At 49.1% G+C, this 25841-nt stretch overlaps 1 protein-coding gene across 1 annotated transcript in view; it reads left to right on the top strand.

Annotated features, from left to right (window-relative positions):
• LOC129387179 (uncharacterized) overlaps positions 1-25258 on the top strand; it is a 51762-nt gene extending 26504 nt beyond the window's left edge. Inside the window, exons 3-4 of the mRNA XM_055075919.2 lie at positions 19625-19990; positions 24764-25258. Of these exons, the coding sequence (XP_054931894.1) occupies positions 19819-19990; positions 24764-25173 (582 nt within the window). The 5' untranslated portion in view covers positions 19625-19818 and the 3' untranslated portion in view covers positions 25174-25258. The remainder of the gene's footprint in view (positions 1-19624; positions 19991-24763) is intronic.
• Positions 25259-25841: the final 583 nt, after the last annotated feature.

Below are 25841 nucleotides of genomic sequence, written 5' to 3'. Positions count from 1 at the left end.
GGAAAGAAAGAAAGAGGAAAACTGCATATTGAAGACACAGAATATACTTTATTCACAAATGATAAGAACTGCATTCAGAAACAAACATTTTAAATCTTCCATATACAATTATCATTCTCACTCTTGCATTGCGTAAAACAGTCCTCGCTGGACACACGAATATCGAGGTTCATTTTATTGTTAAAATTTTATTATTATAGGGTCACGCACAACTAATTCTCAAATAGAATAAGCTTCCGTCTTTGTTGTACCATTTCTTGTGGTTATTTTATTTCCACCCGCCTTGTTTGCAGGCCTTATTGGTCTTCATAAAATACTGAGATAATGGTGAAAAGTAAGTAAAAAACGAGAGGCCTACTCTCAGTCCTAAAGGAAAACATGCAATTAATGGATTGCGGTAGCATGGAGAGTTCGAATCATAAACAGGTAGCACAATGCACTCAAATAACATTTGAATTGGCCAAAATGCAGGGTTTAAATTTTGATAATGTAGGCAAATAAGTCCTAGCTACGCCACAGGTTTCTTTTTACAAGAGTTCTGTCAACACAAACATACGTAGATGTTCAACAAAACAGAGCTTCATGAATAAAAAATAAATAATGAGAAACATTTCAGGCCTTCAAGGTCTGCAGTTTTCAGTCGTTCTTGGCGTTGCGTAATTTGTCGTTTTCTGTGCGGCACAAGTTGTTCAGCAGTGTATTCGCTGCAGCACTTACAACATGCCCCATTACCGCCTGTGCAGGATGACTGAAATCACACACATCGACATCCTCAAAGTCATGAAGGGTAGCGAACACAAGGCCGACAAGAGTATCTTTCTGCCTAGGAAGGCTGAAAAATCGTACGGCATATTCTGGTGTCCTGAGCTTGTCCAATGTAATTTCAGTAAAAAGTACAGCATTAACTACAACTGCTCGTGGAAACTTCAGGCCACCCCTTGTCATCTTCGCGATTAATGCATTCTCAGGGTCATCTAAATCGACGTCTTCCATCACAAGGCTTTCACTGCAAGATGCGCATGTCAGCTTTTTTAGAGCTGCATGGGCACAATAGCCGGCAACATAGGTTAGTGGGTAGCCTTGACGTTTTTTTCTCAATGTCGGAGTCGGTCACAGTGACTTGAAACTGGCCGTTTCCTGAATGTACACTTGTCTCCAACGTGTTCGCGCTCGGTGGTAGTAAAATGTCCAAATCTGGCAGGTCCAGAACCTTCTGCAAACGCAATTTTTTTTCAGATTCATATATCTGCCTTATAAACACGTGGTGATTGGCACCAGACAATTGCCGGTACTTTCCAAAGCGATCCTCTAAGCTATCAGTTTGAAATTTGCCCAAAAGAACATACTCGAAATGAAGCTCTTTGAGACAGTATATGGCTAGTTCGTGCAAGGCATGGGTAGTGTGGCTGAAAGCTATGTGCGTTTCACGTGTCAAGCGGCCATTGTCATGTTGAAGGCTTCTCCAGTGATCAAGCCATTGAATTATTCTATCTAAGAATTCTAGTTGAGGACATGACGCTGAAACTATTGGACCTTGCAATTGATCTCGCAACCGCTGTCCTTTTCTTGGCGTCTTGACGTTAACAATGTTCCACCAAGTCAAAATGGTGTCGACATATTGAGAGGTTTCTTTTGCATGCTGGAGCGTTGCAACACTGAGGGCAGCAACAGTAGATGAGTTAAAAATCTTTAAGGCCAGTTTAACATTCTGCCGTTCCATGTTTGAGGAGTTCAGTGCCTTCAAAGTGAGCGTTGGTGCTAGCTTCAAGAGCTCCTGCTTTTCAGCTTCGTGCAGCTGGCATAATACCTTGAAAGATGCTGTAAGTATCTTTGGTTCAGCCTCATCACTCTTCGGTTCAGGAAAGTACATGCATTTGCCAATGTTTCTTTGATTCAGCCAGTTATTTCTTATACACTTTAGTATGTGAACTGGGTCCACCACAAAAAACAGGAGTCGTGATGGGTCAGCAGGATGCTGGTAAACAATGCTGACACTTGCCGGCTTAGCGAAGTAGGACATGGCTTTTCTGTTTATGGAGTTATTGTCCGAGATCACTGCGATTATTCGAAAACCTGATGCCTCTAGATCAAGAACAATCTTCCGAAGGAAGTCGTGCAGCGCCTTAGCATCGATTTGTGCCACAGGAAAGATGTGTACAACATCCTTGTTTGAATAAAGCAGGCTCTGTATCATAAATACGTGGGCAGTTTTTGCTGCAGTCGATGAATTTACCGCAGCACCAGTAACCAACCCAACCTTGTAATCAAAAAATGCTTGAAGGTGAATCTCATCAATCATTAACGTTACAGTCTTCTGATGCTCTTTATATGTGCTTGCAATACGCTTTGCATAGGAAAGAAAGCTACATTCTTGCTGCTCCGTTTCAGGGCGTACATCGTACGATGAACACAGTCTTCTGATCGTATCAGGATGCGGCATCTTAAGCTTCATCGAACTCCTTAGGAATCTATATGCATGAGGTGAAATTGTGAACAAAAGGCTAGCAAAAACCAATAAATCGGGGGGATATCGGCCAGCATCATTCAAAACAAGGTCAACTTGACTCTTCAAGAATTTAAGCACTTCCAAATGCCATTCTTGCAACTCGCATGCTAAATGTTTTCCACTTACTTCCTCTAGCAATGTCGAAACCAATGTCAGTAGATGACGGGTCTTTTGAGAACGCTCAGTGCTGATAACCTTACGTGTCTGTTCGATCATGTGTAACACACTTTTCAAATCTCTCAAGTCGCACAGCTTTTCAGGAACTAAAACATCACCACACTTCCTCACACCCGTTTCACCAAAAAATACTTCGACGCGCAGGTCTGTGGACACGATCACCGAAGTACGGACTGCAGGAGCAGATTGAAGTGACCAGTACAAAAAGAAAACCTTGGAGCCCTTGTTCAAAACTGTCCAGAAGTCCGAACACTGAAACCTTGGCAAGGCCTTCAGCAAGTCCGCAAAGCTACCAACCAGATTTTTGGCGTCCTCTTCTGCTTGGGTTTGCTGAGAAAGCATTATTGCTTTGTTCAAATATGTGGCTTCCAAGCGCGCTCTTTTGGCAGCCGGCGCTTCTCGAACGCACACTTGCGGACGCGATAAATAGGCAGGGCAATTGGGAAACAAGCTCGGAACTGCAGTTTTCTTCAGACGGATGTTTTTCATGGCAACTTCGACCACTTTTCCTGTCTTGACGTCCGTGTAAGATGTCGTCTTCAAGTAATCCGATGGCAAGAAATGCTTTTCACAGAGCTGAAATAAAAAAAAACAAGCCGTTACAGGTATGAAGCTCGACGAAAACGTTGAATTTACAAACGCGTTGACAGGTGCAGAGACCCATCTATTGTGCACGCGTGCACGAATGCATTGCGCACTATGCTGACGAAACCTATTCGTCTGGAAACCCAGAATAACAATAGAGAGAAGAAATACTTACCACTGTGTACTTCGTTGGCGAGAAGTCCTGCCGACGAACTGCTCTCATCCAGGCTTCCCGAGTGGCTCGGTCAGATGGGAACTTGTGCACTCGGACACTTTGTCCTCCGTCATAATTGGACTTGCAGTTTGGTGCGCAAGAACAGCCAGGCATCGTTGCGCTTCCGTGTACGACGAACCACGCACAATCGAAGAAAAGCAATCGCGTTTACGGTGCAGCATGCCCCACCAAAGCCACCAAGCAAATGCTCCACGCGTTGCCGCTCTAGCATTGCAGCCACAGAGTGAGTGAGTGAGTGAGTGAAATAACTTTATTTCGGTCCAGAGAAGACGCAAGGAAGACCCCGCGCCACCCGGCTAGTCCCACGTAGGGACCGCCAAGCCGAGCTTGACGGCCCGATCGCGGGCACTCTGGACGGCCAGGGTTTGGTCGTTGAGTTCGGGGCTGCCCAAGAGCGCAGCCCACCTATCCTCGCTGAAGGAGGAGCCGATGGCTTCACACTCCCACAACACATGGTCCAATGTTGCCCTCAGTCCACAGGCAGGGCAGTCCGTACTGGGATATCTCTCAGGGTATATGGCATGAAGAACCGCGAGGTTAGGGTACGAACGGGCTTGTAGAAGTCGAAGGGTAACCGCCCGCGCCCTGCATAAGGCGGGGTGCGGGAGGGGGAAGACCCGTCTTGACAGGTAGTAGTGCTTGGTGATCTCATTAAACGTAAGCAAGGGTTCCCCGCGGGGCTGAGGGACTGCTGAGGCGGCGCGGTCAGTGAGTCCTCGCGCGGCCTCGTGTGCGCCCTCGTTAGGGTTTGAGGGAGAACCCTCAATCGACCCCAAGTGAGCGGGAAACCAAATGAGAGAATGCGGAGAGATACTTTTGGCGCTTTGGAGAATGCGGAGGGCCTGGGGGGAGACCATGCCGGTTTGGTAGGCCTTAATGGCTGCCTTTGAATCACTATATATTGCCTCTCTGCGACCATCGAGCACAGCCAGCGCGATTGCAACCTGTTCGGCTACCACGGGCCTCGAAGTGCGTACCGTAGCGCAGCAAGTGAGCCTTGAATTCGAGTCTACGATGGAGACGGCGAATGCCTCTTGTTGGACATATGCCGCGGCATCCACGAAGCTTGCTTCAATGTGGTTATTGCGGACATGATCGAGTAGAGCTGTACCCCTGGCCCGACGTCTGCCGACGTTGTTTGCGGGGTGCATATTGCGGGGAAGGGGCGCGATGTGCAGGTGAGACCTGATGTCGCTGGGAATCCGCACGGCCTCGGGGCACTGGTCGACAGGATTGAGGCCCATCTCGCCGAGTAACTTGCGGCCCGTCGGGGTGCCGGATAGCCTGAGCAGCTGTGAGTGCTCTTGTGCCTCGATAATTTCTTCGAGCGTGTTGTGGACTCCGAGCTTCAACAGGTTTTCGGTTTGGGTGCTTGCAGGTAAGCCGAGGGCGAGCTTAAAGACCTTTCTGATGAGTGAATTGAGCTTGTTCCTCTCTGCAACATGCCAATTATGCATCGCCGCCGAGTATGAAAGGTGGCAGAGAACAAAAGCATGTATAATGCGGATGAGGTTGTCTTCCTTGACTCCCCGGTGCCTGTTGGCGATCCTCCGAATGAGGCCGAGAGCACTCTCCGTCTTGGCGGTGATCTTTCTGAGTGCGGGTCCATTGGCACCGTTAGACTCGATATACATCCCCAATATTCGGAGCGAGTCGACTCTGGGCACCGGAGACCCGTCACCAGTGAAAAGCCGTATTTCGCTTTCGGACGCCGGTTTCCAATCACGATGGCCGCCGCCTCTGGGTCTTTTCTTGTAGAGAAGTAGCTCAGATTTCGATGGAGAACATCTGAGCCCAGTGGGGCGGAGGAAGCACTCGGTCGCATCGATGGCGCTCTGCATGGCGGCTTCAACTTGGCCGTCGCTCCCGCCGACGCACCAGATGGTGATGTCATCTGCGTAGATGGTATGGTTGATTCCTTGAATCTTCGTGAGCTCCTCAGAAAGGCCGATCATTGCGATGTTAAATAATGTTGGCGAGATGACTCAGCCCTGAGGCGTGCCGCGTGAACCGAGGGTGATTTCTTGCGAAAGGTACCCTTCGATCTTGAGCTTGGCAGTTCTCTGGCTAAGGAAGGATCGGACGAAGTCGTAGGTCCTCTTGCCGAGCCCGAGGCCGGCAATAGACTGGAGAACGAACTCGTGTGAGATATTGTCGAACGCCTTCTGCAGGTCTAATCCTAGAATGGCTCTGGTATCACTCGTGCTCCGGTCGATGATCTGGTGCTTTATCAGCTTCATGGCGTCCTGTGTCGAGAGGCCGGCTCTGAAACCAATCATATTGTGGGTATACATGTCATTGGCCTCGATGTGCACCTTGAGCCGGTTGAGCAGGGCATGCTCTGCAACCTTACCGACACACGACGTCAGGGAAATTGGTCTTAGATTCTCTATTCCTGGTGCTTTACCGGGTATGGGGATGAGTACCGTGCAGGCCGCCTTCCACTGTGTGGGGACCTGTCCACTACGCCAGACTTCATTAATCCTTTCAGTGAGGAAGTCGTTCGACTCATCATCGAGATTCCTTAGCATCCTGTTAGTGACGCCATCTGGGCCAGGGGCAGATTTGACGTTGAGTGAGAAGAGGACATCTCGGATCTCGGCCGCGGTAAAGTCCTGGTCCAACTCCGGCACCGCACACCCCGCGTAGTCCGGGAACTGGGTAGGGGCAGAGCTATCCGCGACCGGCAGGTACTTGTCTATGAGCCTGTCGACAATCAACTCGTCCGGGGTAGAGTCCGTAGCGAGGTGGATGGCTCGCGCGAGGGATCGTTTCTGGCTGGATCTGGTGCTGCCCTCATCGAGAAAGTGTTTGAGCAGACCCCAGCTCTTGCCTGATCTGAGCTGACCCTCGACGGATTCGCAGAGCTCATCCCATTGTTGCTTACACAGGTTCTTGCAGTGATGTTCGATCTCCCTGTTAACCTCCGAAACCTTCTTGCGGAGCCTCCTGTTATGCTTCTGCCCCTTCCATCTCGTGAGGAGGGCTTGCTTGGCTTCCAGCAAGTGCGCCAACCTGCTATCCATCTTGCCAACGTCGAGCTCAGTGACGACCTCCTTGGTTGCCGCCGCGGCGTCATCCCTGATCCCTTTGCACCAACCTTCAAAATCTGTCCCGGCCATCGGTGCGCGCTCGGCTCTGATCTTGCGGAAAACGTCCCAGTCGATCAACTTGAATTGTCTCGTCTTATAGCGGGCAATCGGGAGGGAGACTTCGATGACGTAGTGGTTACTTCCGAGGTCTAGAGCCGTGTTTACCCACTTGACCTCCCCTACGTTCTTGACAAAAGAGAGGTCTGGGGTAGTGTCCCGGCATGCGGAGTTGCCTCTCCTAGTGGGGAAATCCTTATCGGTGATAAGGGTCAAGTCCACTTCCATCGCAGTCTGCCACAGTTCGCGTCCCTTGGGCGTGTCATGGGTGTACCCCCACACCCTATGTGGGGCGTTGAAATCCCCGACGACTACAAGGGGGTGACCACCGGCCAGGTTGACGGCCCTCTTGAGGAGAGAGTTCGCCCTCGCCCTGCGGTAGCTGGGGCTGCAGTATACGTTGAGGATAAAGAGGCTGTTTCTTCTGAGGCCCTTTCTGGGTGGGTTCATAAGGATTTCAGTCATGACGTACTCGATGCCATCACCAACTGCGCCGAGGTCGCGAGAGAGGCAATTGTATCTTTTGTTGACAAGGGTAGCAACTCCCCTACCTCCTGAATGTGAGGATGCTACCAGATAACCTGCGAGTTTGATAGGAGTACTAGCTACAACTTCCTGAATAGCGATGATTTGGGGCTTAACCGTGAGAGTTCTTAAATATTGCTGCAGAAGTGGCTTCTTGTTGGGAAACCCTCCGCAGTTCCATTGCCAGATACTAAAGTTCTCATCCGCACTATCCATGGCTAGGCTGAGAGGAGGCTTGAACGGCCCTGAGAATCGCGCCCTCCGTCGGTGGTGCTAGTACATGACGTCGTGCTGCGACCTGCGAAGGAGCGGGGCTGGGTTCTCTCCTGGCATCAACGTCCTCTGGTTTGCTTATCCTTTCACTGAGTGCACCTAAGCCCATTTTTGGATGCGCTATAGTATCCTGGACCTTTGCTAAGCTAGCCTGTATGCTGGCGAAGGCATTCTTGAGTTCTGAGAGCAATTTTATAGTCTCGTCTTCCTCTCTGTTCTCTACCGCTCGACGCTTGGGCGGGCGAGCCGCGTGGGATGTCTCGGACGTATCCATGGCGACCGGGGCCAAAGCGGGTTGCGGCGAGGAGGGTGAAAGCGCGAGCTTCCTAATCTCCGCCATCTCCGCAGCTAGCCTGCGCATTTCTTGTTTAACCTGCGCGTTTTCTTTCCTCAACTGCTCGTTAACTCGTCGCAACTCCTCGAGCTCATGTGCGTGGTGCGAATCACGAGGCGAGTCGTCACCTCTTGGACCCTCACGTCCCCCTCGAACCTTGTCGGCCCAGGAGAGCGTGAACTTGCTTCTAAGGGCGGTGGGCGTGCGGGAGCGGGACCTGGTCCGCCTCCACGTGTCGCGCCCCGGCCTGGACCCGGAGCGAGGCCGAGAACCGGAGCGTCCCCGGGAACAGGCCCGTTCTCTGGACCCACGGCGGGAGCCGGAACGTGCCCTGGAGGCGGAGCGGGCCCTGGATACGGAACGGACTCTCGAGCGGCCCCTGGAACGGGAGCGTCCTCTGCGCTGAGCAACCGGAGTGGACGAAGCCTGGACGAGTTCCGCAGTGTCCGAGCGCGGCTGAGGGGACGGTGACGCGGCACCGGCCATCTTGGCGCGCTCACTGCGACGACGACGCACGATGTATGGGATCTTGAACCTTTGAGCACAGTCCTTATTTGCCGTGAGATGCTGGCCACCACAGAGTTTACACTTGGGGGTACACTGATGCTGCTCGTCGGGACTAGGGGCACCACAGCCACGGCAAATAGCATCACCTGGATTGGGACACACGTCGGCGCGATGACCGAGGCGGCCGCACGTGTAGCACACGTGGATTTGCTTGCGGTAGAGTGAGCATTGCATGAGTAACGGTCCATACCTGACAAAGTTCGGTACACGATGCCCGTCGAACGCGACGATGACCGTGCCGGTTTGAGCTATTCTCTTCGCTGCTAAAGCAAGTGGATTATTGGCGTTGACAATCTTGGCATCGATGATGTCAGGGCCGTCTTGAAGAGGGATGTTGCGGATCACTCCCTTGCACGTGGAGTGCGGGGCCGTCTCGTAGGCACTGAGCTCATATACCTTGCCCGAGATGAGCATCTGCCTCATACGGACGTAGCGGTTCGCATTCTCGCGCTTGGGAGTACTGGCAACCATGATATTTTGTTGTAGATTCGGGCATAGAGTATCTTGGCATAGATCTTCCTGACTAATGCCAGCGGCGGCGAGTATTGCGTCAGCCACCGTGACAACGCCAATCTTGGAGATATTGAGACCACCTCGCGGCCTGATCACAATCTTGATATCGTCTCGAGGAAGTGAGGGCATTCGTCCCGCTCGTATCACTTTGGATTTTAGCGCAGCACCACCCGATTTGCCACGGCGCGCTCCCGGCTGGGGCGATGGCGCATTAGTGTCAGCCGTGCGCGTTTTGGCGCTAACCCTTCTGGCCCCCGCAGACTGCCAGCCTTGATCTTGGGTAACCTCTTCCGGGGAGATATCCTCCCCTGTCACTTGATACTCCATCTTGAGCAAGAAATGAAGCGTACTCCGCCTTCAAAGGGCCAGTACGCGGCGGGCAGATGGTTCACGAGGCGAAAAGCTCGGTGTCAAAGCTCGGGCACGGGCAGGCGGGCACGAGGCGCGAGGCGCGTGGCCTCGGCGAGAAAAGCTTGCCAATCCTCCGTAGGCTTAGCTTGGCGGCCGCCGCCTTGCTGATGTCAAAGCGTGTGAATCTGTGAAAAATGAACTCACAGCGCTGCGGATGGTCTCTCTGAATGCCGCTTTTCGAGCTGCGTCGAATGATGCAGACGTTCTGGCACTTCCAGGTTGCAGTCCGCAGGAAGTACACGTTGAATCGGGAGCTCATGTGGAACAAGTCCGCTGAGTTGGCCCCCTTGCGGCGTCAGCCACGGAGAAAACTTGTTTTCAGAACGCGCGCCGCGTTCTAGAAACGCAGCGCTCCCCCATCCACCGCTACCATCCAACTCTCGTGACGTATTGACAGGGGAGAGGAGGTGATGCGGAGGCCTTACTTTTTTTTCTAGGTGGCTTTGGACTAGCACTCGGAGGAGGAAATGGCAGATGCGAAACCACGTGACTACTGGCAACGTTCGATGTTTCGCCTATCCAAAGCTCCCGGCGCTGCCGGGAAAACTGGCGGACGAGCCGGCGGGACGAGCGTTCGTCGAGACGCCAGCATGCAGTGGCTAGGTTACGGTGGGCGGGCCGTCGCCAAGAGCAGCGACGCGGCGCTGCTATGACGTCTCAATCTCGACGACTGCTCCGACGACAGGGCCCGGAACGCCACAGAGCGCTCGAAGATGGATGAGAGCGATCGAGAAGAACAAGCAGAACGGGGTGCGGGCACGCTCTTTCAACCAGCCGAATACAACGCCGCTCGCGAGAGCGCTCCAGAGCGCCCAGAAACGACCAGCTGAAGAGGGCATAAGTGACGCCGGAATTCGGCGTTACTCCGCCGTCGTGTCGGGCCAGAGTCTCCTCTCTTTATATTTCTCGCCTTCCGCTAACTACTACAGGGGCAACCACGCCGGGTGGCACGTAAGTTTGCGCGGTTGCAAACTTACGCGCAGCCCGGCGTGGTGGCACACCGTAGCCATTTGACCAACAGTCCAGTCACGATGTATTCCATCACGATACGACCTAAGGCAAGCCCATCTGCATTTTGTGAGAACAAACACGCATGCTGGTCTTGGCTTCATAGGAATCGTTTTGATTTATTTAATATGTTTCGGGTGGCCACTCACAGCGGAGCCGCAGCGTGCCGAAGTCGGCAGAGGTAAAGGTCGTTGCGCGCTTGTATACACCGACTGCGGCCTGATGTATATTATTCTCACGGCAAGTGAAGCTTCGCGGAAACAAAGTCCTGAGGTGCCGAACAGTAAACACGTATGCTTGCGGCTAGCGCATTGACCGGGCCAAAGTACGTGACATAAAGCTTTTGATCTGCGCGCATGCGTACGTTCTTCTGTCAATTGTTGTTTACTATTGCGTCGCCTCTGCCAACCTTCATTTCCATGCGTCCCTCGAGCACACAGATACAATTGTTGCAGTAAAGAGGATTCGACCCTTTATTCTCCCAGCAGCCGGTTCTTTCCCATCCTTCTACGTGGCTGTCTTACGTGCCACGAGTGCATCATGCGCTGTCAAAAGCAGAAATACTACACAGCTGTCACTGACGTGTAAGGTGCTTATCGCACACAATCTGAACCACAGTGGTTTCAATCTGTTCACGTTAGCATGAAATAACGGGAGACGGGAAATATATCCCCACGTCGTCCTTCCTCCATGATGTGGCACAATGTATACAGCGTTGCATGGGCGCTCGTTGCACGCTTTTTACTTTCCGTCCCACCTGGCCACAACAACAGCTTGGAGAGCACGTCTAGATAACACAGTGGTACAAAACGCGGGGATAACAAAATACTGCACACTCTACGCCTTTGCCACGGTACTAAACCCACGGAGCAACATGTGTGAGCGCACACAACCATAACAAAGCCGCCATTGTTGCCCGAGGACATGGCCTCTAGACCAAAAGCAGAGCAAAAGAAATAAAAGAGAAAATACCACATGAATTCCTCCAGACTTCTTTCCTAGCACGCCGGAGGGGTAGGGGCTCTCCTCTGTTTTCACTTTACTCCATGTGCTGAGGTCAGTGGTGCCGGGTTTGAACGCGATAGCGTTAAGGGCCCCGTGTCGCAGAAAATCCGCTTCGACGTCGGTGTCGGCGTCGAGCTCGGACGTCGTCTCGGTGAAAAAATTCCGGACCACCCATATGCAGGCCCTGCATGTGCGGCAAGGAAGTTACTGAAGTAATTGTATTTTCGAAGCTAAAATAGGTAAGAAATCGTGAAGTACGACTTACGCACAACTTACTGATATGGTAGCGTCGGATTGTAACTTGAATATACGAGCAAACATAGTTCTGTTACGCGAAAACTCAAACCCGCTTTCCAGCGCTTATACCATTCACAGACGGGCTACGGCGAACGCCATTTGCGCGCGCCGGCGTGTGGTTAGAGAATTTTAGTGCGTCCGGTATTCCGAGAAGCGCGAACAGTTTCCCGGATGAGCGGGTGCGTAAACGTGAGCGGCAAGATTGGTGGTGCCAACTGGTGGTGCGAAGCCCAACCACATAAACACAGCGCCAATTACTATATTCTTCTTAGCTGCTGGTGTAAGTTTCCTACAGCGGCGTAATCGTGTTCACAATTACGCCGGTGCCGAAAATTTGCACCAGCAGCGAAGCAGAATATAGTGGGTTACTGCAAATTCAGCTCTATGTTTGTCTGGTTGAGCTCTACGCCACCAGGCGGCTGCTCCGCTCCGGCCACTCACGTTTACGGCCCCGCCCATCCGGTAATCCGCCCAAACCACCCCCATTTTCCGGAATAGCGGACACGCTGCAAGTCTCTAATACCTAGAAGTCCACGGAGCGGCCCGCCCAGATTACATTCGCCTCCGCCACATCGCTGTCCCCGCAAGAGGCCGCGTTTCTGCCAGAAAGCCCGCCTTTGTGTATAGCGTTCGCCGCCATTGTTTCCCGGTAAACATTATGATTACACATACGCTGCATTTGCCGGGAAGCGTGAGCAACAGCCAGGAATCTTTGAATGCTGTCGCGTTCGATTCTTAAAGACGCAGCTTAAGCGTCCTCCAAATTTTTGCCTCCGCCTGAGCCGATGTCTGCGGGGTGCATTCGTTGCTGAAATCCGCGCCTCTTGTCGAGACGCGCCGTTTTGTCTTTCCAGCTCCGCACAGCGTCGACTGTGCTAAATCCCACAGTGCGTCGTACCTGAATAATGTTAGAGCAAACAGTCGGATGACTGTGCCATGCCACCGTGGTCATGCCGTTTGCGTCACGCTGCCTTTATCCTGTTGTCGTCAGGTCCTCTTGGTCATGCTTCCGTCATCGTGGTGTCATCACCTCGATTGTAATCATTTCGTCGTCTTGACAGGGTTGGCATCGCGCAGCCGTTGTAGTCGCGCTGTCATGCCGTCTGCCGAAACATATCAACGATAATTTGCCCCGCATCATCTAAAGTTTCTTTGACCTAATTAGGCCACATAAGGCAACTCGCTTATTTTCCCAATCATCTTCGATGGTTTCTAGAATATCTATTTGCGCATAGTTCAGACGGAATTTGTTCGAACTTATGGAGTTCGTAGTCCATCTACAAGATCACTACTGTCCCATTTATGTGTCCCTTCGGCTACAAGATTTGGTACCGATGTCAGGGGCAGTGGCGTAGCCAGAAATATCATTCGGGGGCGGGGGGGGGGGGGGGGGGGGGAGGTCTCACGTTGCAGCTCGACCTCCTCGTTATGAATTTGTTGAGGGATGAAATATATGAATAATAACTTCGTTGCTATTGCGAAAGATGCTGCAAACAAATTCTTGAGCGCTACGCACTGTGAAGACAAGTATGTGTTTTTTATGAAAGAATATACTTGTATGTCCCAAAAATTGTATTCGAAATAGCTGATATCAATTCTTCCATCTTTTTTTGTCTATCTAATAAGTAAAAAAAGATACCACATGAACTTTAGAACTATATCAGTTCGAAACCAGGAAAGCAGTGCATGCCGCTGATATGAGAAATGTAAAGGCCATGAAATAAACAATTTGAGGACGAATATTTTAATTAAGCTTTGTCATTCGAGAACCTTGTTTACGTTTTTGCACAAATGCAACAACCAGGAAAAAATCCCGATGAAGTGTCGTTTGTTCCAATCTATTGCGCAAGAGCAGCTATCGCCGGTCATGTATTGCGAGCAATTGCACCGAGATTATAGTCGCAACAGAGAGCACATAAAACGCAATAGTTCTGCAAAAGATACGAGGGCAAGTCAAATGAAAGTGAGCCAATGCGAATATATGACAAACGCGTAATTTATTTAAAAGTAGCCTCCATGAACATTCACACATTTGTTCCACTGACCGACGAGTCGCGTGATTCCGGTATCATAAAATTCCTTGGGTTGCTGCTTCAAAAAGTCTGACTCCTTCAGGTCATCGTCCCACAGGAATCTGGCTCCCTTGAGCTGTTTTTTTCAATTGCCCTAAAATGTGGAAGTCTAAAGCCGACGGGTCTGGGCTGTACGGCAGATGTTGCAGCGTTTCACACTTGAACTTTGCCAGTTTTGTGTTAACCGCATCAGCGACGTGGGGACGGGCATTTTAGTGGAGGAAGATGACACCATTCGTCAATTTTCCACGTCGTTTGTTGTTCATCGCAACACGCAGCCGAGCTGGCGTTTCACAATATTGGAAACGATTGATAGACTCTCCAGATTTTGCAAATTCGATCAGTGCTGGCCCCTGACGATCGAAAGAAAACAACTCAACAATAGGTTTCCGGCGGAAATGACAGCCTTTATTTTCTTTGGGCTGGTGAATTCGAATGTTTCCACTAAGTTTTGCCGTGTTTTTTCAGGCTCATAGTTGTGGCACCTTGATTCGTTCCCGGTCACAACTGCCGACAAGAGATCGTCACCCTCATTGTTATGCGGATCCGATGAGTCACTGCAGTGTCGCATCTCTCCGTCTTCTGGCGGTGGCTCAAAATCTTGGGCATCCGTTGCGTACACAAGAGCTGATAACCGAGCTGTTGATGAAGTATGGTGTAAACCAAACTGAGACGGACGTACACACGCTCTGCCAGTTCATGAATGCGTATCCTCCGTTCTTGTCTAATCAGCTCATCACCCTTTGCAATTGGGGGGGGGGGGGGGGGGGGGGGGAGGGGGTGATTGCACGGCGGCTTTCACCTGGTCTTGGATCGTCTTTGCAACTTTCACGTCCTCCGTTGAACGTTTTGCTCCAGTGCTTCACAGTGGCCAATGAAATGCAATGTTCAGCGTACACGGCAGCCATACGGCGACAAATTTCTTTTCGAGAAACACCTTCAGCTCTCAAAAACCTCACGACACCACGCTGTTGAAGTTTTGGCGCGTCCATTATAGCACGCAACCATGTTCAACCCCCAGTGTATGAGAGCATTAAATAACCTTTAAACTCACATCTGTGTGTCACTTTTGTAAATGAGGGATGCCTATGTGCTAGGCGCACGCCTCGCAGATAGTGAACCGAACATTTATCGGGCGGGATGGGTTACCTCACTTTCATTTGACTCGCCCTCGTACATTAGAAATGCAAAGATGCAATTATATATACAAATGTGAAAACACAGCTTGATAAATGGCAAAAAAGTGTCACTGGAAACCAAGGTCATTGCGCATATACACGAAACCTCGCAACAAGATATTTAAATATACGGATAAGTCTCCAATAAATATACATATCTAAGAAAAAGTCACTGTATATAATGCATCAAACAAGGCAAATAAATATGTTGCGCAATTACAGATTCAGAGATCACAGAATCCTAAGGCCCTCCCCCCCCCGTCTCCCCGTAACGTATCGCGTGCGACGGAAGGCAGCGCACTTCCTTCCCGCTTTTGTCCCTAGCACACAAAAGACTGAGCCACGATCGTCGGCTCACCCATGCTACCTCCCCCCCCCCCCCCCCACCACATACACATACTTTCATTTGCACATACAGCATGCAGCGCGCGGTCACGATGCTGTCGCCCTTGGACTTTGTACGGAACATGAGGGCGACGGCGGCGCCAGGAATGCGCCTTGAGAAGGCACAGTTACTGAGGATTGTTTCTTTTTGGGGAGGGGCCAAGCCAAGGTAACATTTCTATGAAAATAGGAGGGGGGGTATCTTTACTAGTATAAACGTGAATAATGCCTATCGTTCGTTATAAAAACGCGTAAACCCGCAAAAGAGAATTGAAATAAGGTGTATCTCACTCGTACGCCTGTGAGATACCTCTCCTTTACTTGACAAACAAGGAACAACACCAAATGGACTCGCGCAGGAAAGAAGCGCAGGAAGAACAATGCCAAGAACAAGAAAAGAAGCGAAAGTTTAAAATGAAGATTTCTAGTAGCGTTTTTTGAATTAGGACTGGAAGCATTATAGAGAAATATATATTTGTGGAACAGTCACAGGGGGTGGGGGCTTCTTTTGAATCCATCGTTTACTGCTCTACGAACTGCCAAAATCGACTCGTATCGTTAATGTATTAATTCCTGCATTGTTAAATTACTAATAGGAGGTCCCCCTGACAGTTCTTGTAACTCCGGGACCTCCTCCTGTACTAATGATGAATGATGAAATGAAATGATGAAATAATTGGGAAGTTGCGTAACGATGCGAGGCCGCCGGTCCCGTACAGTCGCGTAGAGAGCCGGACGCTGCGCTTCTGGACGTAGAGCGCCCACCACGAAAGGTTAGAAAAACACCCACATAAGCACAGCAGAGAAATGGCTACGTCAAGCGGCTCGACTGATAACTGTAAGCATAATTAAAAACACGGAATCATTCTTCACTTCTGGCGGCGCTTTTTCTACTTCTTCATTAAACAAATAGATGTTGACCCATAAATATTTTCACAAACAATGATTAAATTTGTTAATTCTCGGTTTTCCTTCCTGTTTGGCTGTTGTTTCCACAGGCGGTTTCCACAGGCGGTACAAAGCACGGTTGCGCGAAATACAGCGTTTGATCGAAGAATATACAAAAAAAAAAAGCGCAGGCGGACAACTGCCTACCACACACAGACGAATGGTCTTACGGAGCGCCAGAATAAGACCCTCGCCGACATGCTAGCAACGTACGTCGACGTCGAACACAAGACCTGGGATGCCGTCCTCCCCACGTAACCTTCGCTTACAACACGGCGGTGCAACAAACAACACAGATCATTCCGTTCAAGGCGGCTTACGGCAGGAACTCGACGATGACTCTCGACGCCACGCTGCCACACGTTACCGAGCAAGAGAATCTTGACGTCGCCACCTATTTCCAGCCCGCCGAAGAAGTCCGACAGCTCGCCTGCCTACGGATCAAGAACCAGCAGCGTAACGACCGCCGACACTAAAACCTCCGACGACGCTACGTCGGCTACCAGCCCGGCGATCGCGTTTGGGTTTAGACCCTGATACGCCGACGAGGACTGAGTGAGAAACTTTGCGACGCTCTTTCGGACCCTACACGATCATCCGACGTACTGGTGAACTGGACTACGAGGTCGTGCCAGACGACAGTTCGCATTCACAGCGACGCCGCGCACGATCGTTTGTTTGCAGCATCGGGTCGATGCTTTTTAAGAGGGGGGGCATTGACACGTGTACTTGTTTATCTTTATCGGGCGACTCCGTTTCCCCGCCATACACAGCGCAGGACGCGCCTGCATGTATCGGAAGTTTCTGCAATATTATCGATGGTTCCATCCGATGTCTGTCACCGAACCGTGTGTAATCTGATTGCATCTATGCGCGACGCGAATAGTGTAGAACTTTATGGAAGACACGCGGCTTCTAGTGATTACTCTGGAACATTCTACGACTGATGTATAAAAGCCGACGCGCTTGACCCGTTGATCCGATTTTCGACGATCGCCGAGTGTGCTCGCCGCTATCGTAGTTCTTTGAGTGTAGCCTGCTTTTGAGGGCACAAGTTCGCCCAATAAAACGCTAGTTTCGTTAATCACAGTTTTGCTGCCTTCTTTACTGTCACTACTACATGACAGTACTATCGCTAGTAACTCCCTCGCTCTTGTGAACCGTCACGAAACATTCAGCTCCGACCATTCATGAGCTGTCGGTGTAGACCATTTATTGCAGTACATGGTTTTCATATATTCAAGTGTGCGCTCATTGACTTATTGACATGTTAGCGACAGAGTGGGCGTAAGATTCCGTGCTAGTTGGAGTAGATGTGTTTTCATATCATGCGCGAAGACAGACGCGATGACAGGAAGCCTCCCTTCTTGTCGTTAAATTACTGGAAGGGGGTTACTTCGTTTGTCTTTGATACAGCGAAGCTTTATGTCCACCCGATTGGTCTGTACGTCTACCGCCTATACGTCGAAAACTGCTCTAGCGCAACTCCATTATCATGCGCGAAAAAAAATGGAGAGGCGCGATTGGCTGCGCTAGTAGTGATGTCGTTGCGGTCCGTCGCAGCGAAGGGCGCACGCAACAGTTTCTGACTCCGAAATGAGTAGGCCATTCGTCATACGTACTGCAGAAGAACTGGCAGCTTTCCATCAAGAACGCGGCAAGTAGAACCGGGAAGGAGCTCGTCTATGCCGTGCCCATGCTGGAGCATGGGCTCAAGAACGGGGTCATGTAGCCGAGCGCTAGCAGCAACTCAATACCGAGGATCCGGCAACCTACCAAGCCGTCGTTTAATGAACCGCCGGACTTTACCCAGCGATAAACACCGGGCTTGCACGTTTTAGCTTCGCTGAGTAACCATATGTACGGAGTGCTTGGGCGGCGATATTTAACGAGATGTACTCACTCTTGCCGACTTTCCGCGCTGAAGCACTTTCTTTGAAGATTAGAGATAGAACAACGGCAGATAAGCAAATTTCTTTCTCCTCAGAGAACGGCGTTCACCTCGATGTGCCGGTCACGCGTATAGACATTTGCAGCAACGGCCCACGATCTTGGCTACAAAGATTAATCCCACTCTTAAATATGCAAGTCATTTTTTCCAGCGAACTGATGGAGACGTCTTTAATCCGTATAATTCAATCCGGCATGATTGGAGCACAGTGCGTTAGCAAAAACTCAGCCGCATTTCCGACAGCTGATCGCACAGACAAGTTGGAAGTGCTAAAATGCTTTCGCACTTGTGCGCTGTCGCTCAGGTGACCTGAGGCGCGCTGCCGAAAGCGCCTTATCGTATTTGTAAAAAAAAAAAAAAAACTGCTCAGAGAAAAAGGTCAATAAACACAGCGTAGAGACAGAAAACAGACAGAAAGAAATAGAAAATTTATTAACCTTTGTCAAGACGAAATTTATAGTCTTGGAATAGACTAAAGGAAATAATAATCTTAGCATGTATTGTCTATAGATATTCCATAAGCCAAGAGTAGAAAAAATAATCAACACCGTAACGACTCTCGTGTATAGATATTCTATAGAAAAAGAATGAATAACAATAAAAGTAGACTCCTTCGATTTTTGCCTATATGTAGTCTGTAGACCGGATGTAGACAAAGAGAAACAAATATCTAATAGACTTCTTCTGTAGACCGGCAATAGAGTGGAAGTAGACGAAAAGATGTACAAGCATTATCACATTTGTCAATAGACAGTCTAAATCTTATATCCTGAATTGAATAAATCTATAGAACGGCAATGTCACCTACGAAAAGTCTTCAGACAATCATTAAACAGTCTGCGCTCATTTTTATAAGGGTCAGTAGGTGCTACGTGAGTAGTGCGTTCAATTTTCTGTACCCGAAAAATCGCCGGTTACCCATCCACGCATACAAGACCCCTTCTGCCTTGACTGTATCGTCCAGGTAAAAAAAAAAGGTAAGTATGTTTTTCCGAGTATAGCAAAGAAGATTATACATTGCTTTTGAAAATTTCTTCACCTCTTTCTTCATGTTGAACGCTCGCTCAGTTGCCATGCGATCCCTTCAGCTATCCATTTCCTTAATCACTTTTTTGACGCCCTTGATGGCTTTATAATTTCGCTATGGAGAGTACTATAATAAAGATTTTGCCGCATCGCTTACTATGTTTATTGCCAGACATAAAAAAAAGGCACATTCCATTGATGAAATATGCTTGATACATCAGAGAAATTGACCAATACAAAATAACAGATAGATAAGATAGATGGCCTGCCATCTATCTTAAAGGAATATTTTAAATGTGAGCGGAAAGCGTTGTGCTTTGGTGCAGCACTTCCGCAGTAACACTGCATCCATATTAGACTATGCGTTGCTAAGGAAGCTGATTTTATTAGTAGACGGGATCCAATTTCAGGCACATGATTTAAAATGCTTTGAAGGGTCACTATTTCGCTGAGCATCAGTGTTGTATTCGTTATGCACAGAGGATGCGATTGCTGGGTCGCGGATACAACCGACAGCTGTCCGACAAATTCAGCGTTGGATACGCACCAGGTTTCAGCCGTGGCTGCGGAAACACCAGTCCCTGCCGAGATGCGGTTCATTCGAACCAGTGTTCGAATCCTTCCACGAGGATCTGGTGCCAGTGACGGCACGAGATTTTGGAACAGCTGAGTTTATGGTGTCTGACCAAGGATCCTTCTGTCACGATGAGAGTGGAGGCATTCTGAAGAAAAAGGAGGAACTCGAAGGCGTCCAGACGGGAGCAAGGTCCACACCGTGCCATCTGGAAGAGAGAAAAGAGGAGAGAAACAACGTGGATCAGAAAAGGAAAGAGAGTGTAAACTCGAGTGAGTGTGTCAAATGAGAAATAACTTTAATGTGGTGGCATTGTGTATGCAGCTTTGGTACAACAGCTACTTCATTCCACGCGCTCACGTCTCGGTTTGTAAACCGACATGCCACCGGCACGATCTTTCTTAGGGCTGTTGCGAAATATATCACGCGGATAACGGCTCTTATCTCCGTGTGAAGGCGTATTATATTGCTTGTTATTCGCACGTACTTATTTCGACGTGATACACTTGGCCCATCACTGCGAAGAAAGGGCATTTCTATCGATGCAGCACACTTATCCAGTATAAATATGAAACGACTAACATATGAGGATGCGTGTAGACAGTGGAAAGCACTGTGCCGTGCCTACGTGTTATTGAGTCGGTTATGAGTAGTGTTTCCCATTAGCAACAAGGCATTTCCTCTCTGATCCAATCATCACTGGGTTGGACTGTAAAAACCAAAAATTATCATGCAACTCTTTTTCATGATCGAATTCGAATATCTCAATTGTGGGTCCTGCAGGTGTCTGACCAGGCCACCCCTCTTCCCTGCTGCTCGCACACATTCTACAACAGACACGAACTATATAAAATTGCTTTTTGGTTCAGATATTGGTCACATAGCGACTAGTATAACGCTACAAATGCATTATGGCATGCAATCTATTTCTATATAAAAAGTTATTCTTGCATAAGAAAGAGTTGTTTATGTAGAAAGGCCTAGCGGGAAATTCGTCATATTTTCTCTTATTCACTCCAACGTGATCAGTGTAAACGAATGATTGAGCAAACAAAATTCTCGCTCAAATCAGCATCTTGTGAACAAACGTGTCCAACGACCTTTAGTGATCAGAATTTTCTAACACAATCTGCTGTGTGAGCGCTGGCACAGGGTATCAAAAAGTAGCGTCATCATCAGTCATCGAGAAACGCGGCAGGTTCGCACTGGTGGGTCGGCTGTAGTTTCCCAATACATGCGCTTGAATATGCTGTGTACTCTTCATTTGCCGCCAATGTGCGGCATTCAAGTTAAGAGTGGATGACTCCCTCGGTGGGCCATTACCAAGAACTTGCCAAATACATTGCTTGTTTTGTTTGTGGCCACGTGGTAGTCCCGAAGCCTGTGTATCGATAGACAATGACGTTCATGTCGGAGCGCCCGCGTCATTCAATTCAGATTCCGCTGAGCAGCGTCACTTAAAGAGTCTATAGGCGACCTGTGCAACTTATATTCATACGAAAGCGTCAAATGGCCCACTCAGCGACAAAGCCGGCGCCGTCTGCAGCAGGGAAACGGCCCCTACACTCCCATTGGCTGCGACCCCAGGTCTCGAGCGCGCTTCAACGCAGCAGAGCGGGCGAATGGCAACACCTGCTTCCGCATTTAGCCTGGCGCGCAACCAATGTCAGCGCTGCGAACGGTGCTCCTGTGACGTCACATTGGGAACTCCCCTTTGTCTTCTACGGTCCGGCTAAAACAGCTTTATTTTCATGCGTTTGCTGGCGCTCTCACTGCCTACTCACTTACCACGGAGCTGTCGTTTTAATATCTACGTATTTTTCGTAGTGTTAGATTTATAAATGTCAGCATTAGGTGGACGACAAACGTTATACACTTATCGTATCTAAAACCCAGGAGTTCAATACTATTCCGCAGTCCTCCACTGCGGCGCTGCTCATAATCATATTGTTGGGAAGCGGAAGCCCGATGCAGAAACGTATATACAACCATTTATATGGTGAAAAGTTAGTGGCAAACGTTCAGGCCGGTATACGGTCACAGGGCTAGTTGAGAGTCTACCGCTTCGTCTTCGTCTCCGTCATGCGAGCAAGCTCCCGTCCAAATGCACCGAAATAATTTCATGGTTCTTGAACGTAAAACAGAAGAATGCAATTTTCTGACATAAAGAATTTTCTTTTAATATAACCACAGCCAGAGCGAGCAGGGAATTATATAACTCCCGTGGGTCAGTCGTAATACTTCCCGCCGATCGAGTAAATCTGAATCTACGCATATCTGGAAATGGGGCACCGTCGCAGGGCTCGTTCGTAAAATTTCGCACTGACGGAGTGCAATTGTAGTTGAACACACAATTCAGATTTTGAACATAATTCTACTCACTTGGGGCTGGCATGTACGAAACTTTTTCTGAGAAGAAAAATATTAGTTTAATGACAAGTGGTTTGTCTCGAACATTAATTGCACCACGGTATATCATGTTTCGCAATTGTCAAGCGTGCTTTCCCCCTATTTTCTTGCAAATACATCTCATTACATCTTTCTAACGGAAAAATATCTCTTTTTAGGCTAGCATAAGGCTATTTCTGTTCAACGTACGTTTGGGATTACTGGAAATGACTCTGAAAGCAAAATAGTTTGAACACGGTGGCCTAAGCAGTGGTTGTCACTTACTTTTGTAACGCTCCCGAACCTCGCCCGTGCAGTGTGCTCGCAACCCCTAGCAGCAACGAAGAAAGGAAGGGTTACGCCGAGCCGCCTAACATGCTACTGTGAAAATAACCAAGTTCAAATTGAAAAGCATGCGGAAATCAGGCCCCACTGCAGTATAACACTGCATAAGTTTGTTTTAACCACCAATTTTATCCTCATAAGCATCAGACGTTCCAGACTGTATGTCCCTGTCTAAGTAGCGTTGTCATGCTGCGGTGCGGCCATAGGGCTGCCAAAAGATTAACACTTAGCGCTCCAGGACTTCGTGCCCATTGAATTTCAACTCCATTCCAGAATCTTGGGCTGCCACTTCATTCTGATTACATTCCTGGTACCAAAAGATGATGATGATTCCGGAATAACTTCAACTGCGCAGTTGCCACTTTGCGACTCAGGCCAAAACCCCAGTTTTAAGTTGTTTAGCTTGCAAAACACTTAACAGGGCACCGGCCGCTGTATAATGACAACGGTGCGACCCCAACGACGACGACATGTGGTTTATAGTCACAAAAACGTTGTTCATGATTACTGTGGACTGCATCATAACTTTACACACAGGAAACCAAAAAACATGATGTAAAGTATTACGTAACACACGACTGGGCATGTCTTGCCGCTTCCGTTATGTGCTGTTTTCTAAGTTTAGGCTGTACGCGACTACGGCAGCGGCATGATGAATACGATAGCGTACAGACTAGAACATTGGAACACGAAGATCCATTTTGTTGCGAAAAAAACTGTCAGATCTTATCTCTTTGAAACGGTTTGAAATTTGGTCTTTTGTGTACGGAATACTGCAAGGGAGACGCCCACCGCTCGGCACCTCGGTGTTAGTCTCAGCTTTCACCGAGCCCGGTGCCGTTTCTTGAGGCCCGACCTCTACCGCTCTATACGCCGCTGTGCGACTGCTTGTGACCGGTGCCAACGCCGGAAGCCCACTCCCATGACTCCATCTGGACTTTTACAACCCATCAATATTCCCACTGAGGCTCTCTTTCGCGTGGCAGTCGAGCTACTTGGCCCTTTCCCTTCCTCGACTAAGGCAACAAATGGGTTTGGGTTCCAACCGATTATGCCACACGCTTCGCTCTGCTTACAAGTTGCGCCACTGACGTCGCGGATACCCTCCTCCGCGACACCATCCTGCACCACGGTGCTGCACGTCAGCTCCTCACGGATCGCGGAAGTTACTTCTTCTCAATGGTCATGAATGATATCCGCCTCCTATGCTCTACGGAGCACCAAATTCCCAATGCTACCCATCCACTGACTAACGATCTCACAGAGCGACTGAACAGAGCGCTTACTGAAATGCTACCTACGTACGTTTCTCCAGACCACCAGGGCTGGGAGGTTGCTCTGCCATGTTTGTCGCCTTCGCGTACAATATGTTCCGCCATGACACTGTAGGTTACTCAGCGTTTTATCTACTTTTTGGCCATGTTCCCGCTTTGCCCTCGGACACTTTACTTCCACAAGTCACACAGCCGCACACCGCTTACGCCCGCTAGGCGATTTCCATGGCAGTACAGGCCCGTAAGATTGCCCGCGCTCGCCTCACTGATTCCCAGCCTTCCTAGAAGTCCGGTAACGATACGCACTATAGGGACGTGCAGTATATAGTTGGCTTCCTCGTGCTCTTGTGGTCAGCATGTCATGTCGTCAGACTCATTAGACAGTCTTCATTCATTCTTGTAAGGGGTCAAGAGGTACTGCGTGAGCAGTGCGTTAAATTTCCTGTACACCACAAATCGCCGGTTATCCTTCCACGGGTACCAGTACGCTTCTACTCTGTCTGTATCTTCAAAAAAATAATACAGGAAAGAACGTTTGCCCGAGTATAGGGAATAAAATTATACATGGCTTCTGAAAAGTTTGTCACTTCTCTCCTCATGTTTAACGGTCGCTCAGTTGCTGCACGATTCCTCCAGCTATCCGCTTACTTAATCACTTTTCCCCACCCTTGATGGCTTTAAATTGTGGTAGCGAGAGTCCTATATTAAATATTTTGCTGCATCGCTTACTTTGTTTATTTCGAGGTATAAAAAAGGCACACTTCATGAATTATGCTTTCTGCATCACATACATTGACCAATACAAAATAACTGTCCTCGACAGTGCCTGCGATCTATCTTAAAAGGATTATATTAAAATGTGAGCGGAAAACGTTGTGCTTGGGTGCAGCACTAACGCAGTAACACCGAATTTATGAAAGACTATGCGTTGCTAAGGAAGCTGTACTCTGTACGCGATCCGATTTCACGCGCATAATTAAACATGCTTTGAAGGATCACCATTTCGCTGAGCAACAGTGTTGTGTTCGTTGCACACAGAGGATGCGCTTGCTGGGTCGCGGATACAACCGGCAGCTGTGCTACACATTCAGCGTTGGATACGCACGAGGTTTCAGCCGTGGCTGCGAAAACGCCAGGCCCTGCCGAGAGGTGGTCCGCTCAAACCTGTGTCCGAGGGCTTCCACGAGGATCTGGAGCCAGCGACGGATGACGAAAACGAAGATTTTGGAACAACTGTGTTTTTGGTGTCCGACCAAGAATCCTTCAGTCACGATGAAAGTGGAGGCGTTCTGCTTCAAAATGAGGAAGTCGAAGGCGTCCAGACTGGAGCGAGGTCAACACCGTGGCATCTCGATGAGGGAAAACAGGAGGGGAACGACGTGGATCAGAAAAGGAGCGAGAGTGTAGAATCGAGTGAGTGTGGCAAATGTGCAATAGCTTTAAAGTGATGACATTCTGTACGCAGCTTCGGTAAAAGAGGTCCATCGTCAACCGAGATCAGCTCTCGGTTTCTAAACTGAAATGCCACCCGCCCGCTCTTTCTTTTGGCTGTTGCAAAATTTATCACGTCGTTAATGGCTCTTATCTCAATGTGAAAGCGTTTTATATTGCTGATTATTCGCGCGTACTTTGTTCGAACTGATACAGTTTGCCCAGCATTGCGAAAGAAAGGGCATTTCTATCGATGCCGCACGCTTATCCAGTATAAAGATGAAACGACTGACATATGAGGATGCGTGTAGACAGTGGAACTGTGCCGTGCCTACGTGTTATCGAGTTGGTTATGAGTAATGTTTCCCATTAGCAATAAGTTGCGATGATCACTTGGTCAGACTATAAGATCAGAGGATTTTCATACAACTCCCTTTCATTATCGAATTCGAATATTTCAGTTGTGGGTACTGCAGGTGTCTTACCCGGCCCCTCCCCCCTCCTCCCTGCTGCTCGCGCACATTTTTCTACAGACACGCACTATATGAAACTGCTTTTTCGTTCAGGTACTTGGTCACCTAGCGACTAGTATTACGCTACGAATGCATTATGGCACGTAATCAATTTCTATAAAAAAGTTATTCTTGCATAAGAAAGAGTCGTTTATGTTGAAACGCCAAATGGG

This window comes from Dermacentor andersoni, chromosome 2, assembly GCF_023375885.2.
Source record: "Dermacentor andersoni chromosome 2, qqDerAnde1_hic_scaffold, whole genome shotgun sequence".
NCBI classification, from domain to species: Eukaryota; Metazoa; Arthropoda; class Arachnida; order Ixodida; family Ixodidae; genus Dermacentor; species Dermacentor andersoni.
This window is presented reverse-complemented; position numbering and strand designations above follow the sequence as displayed.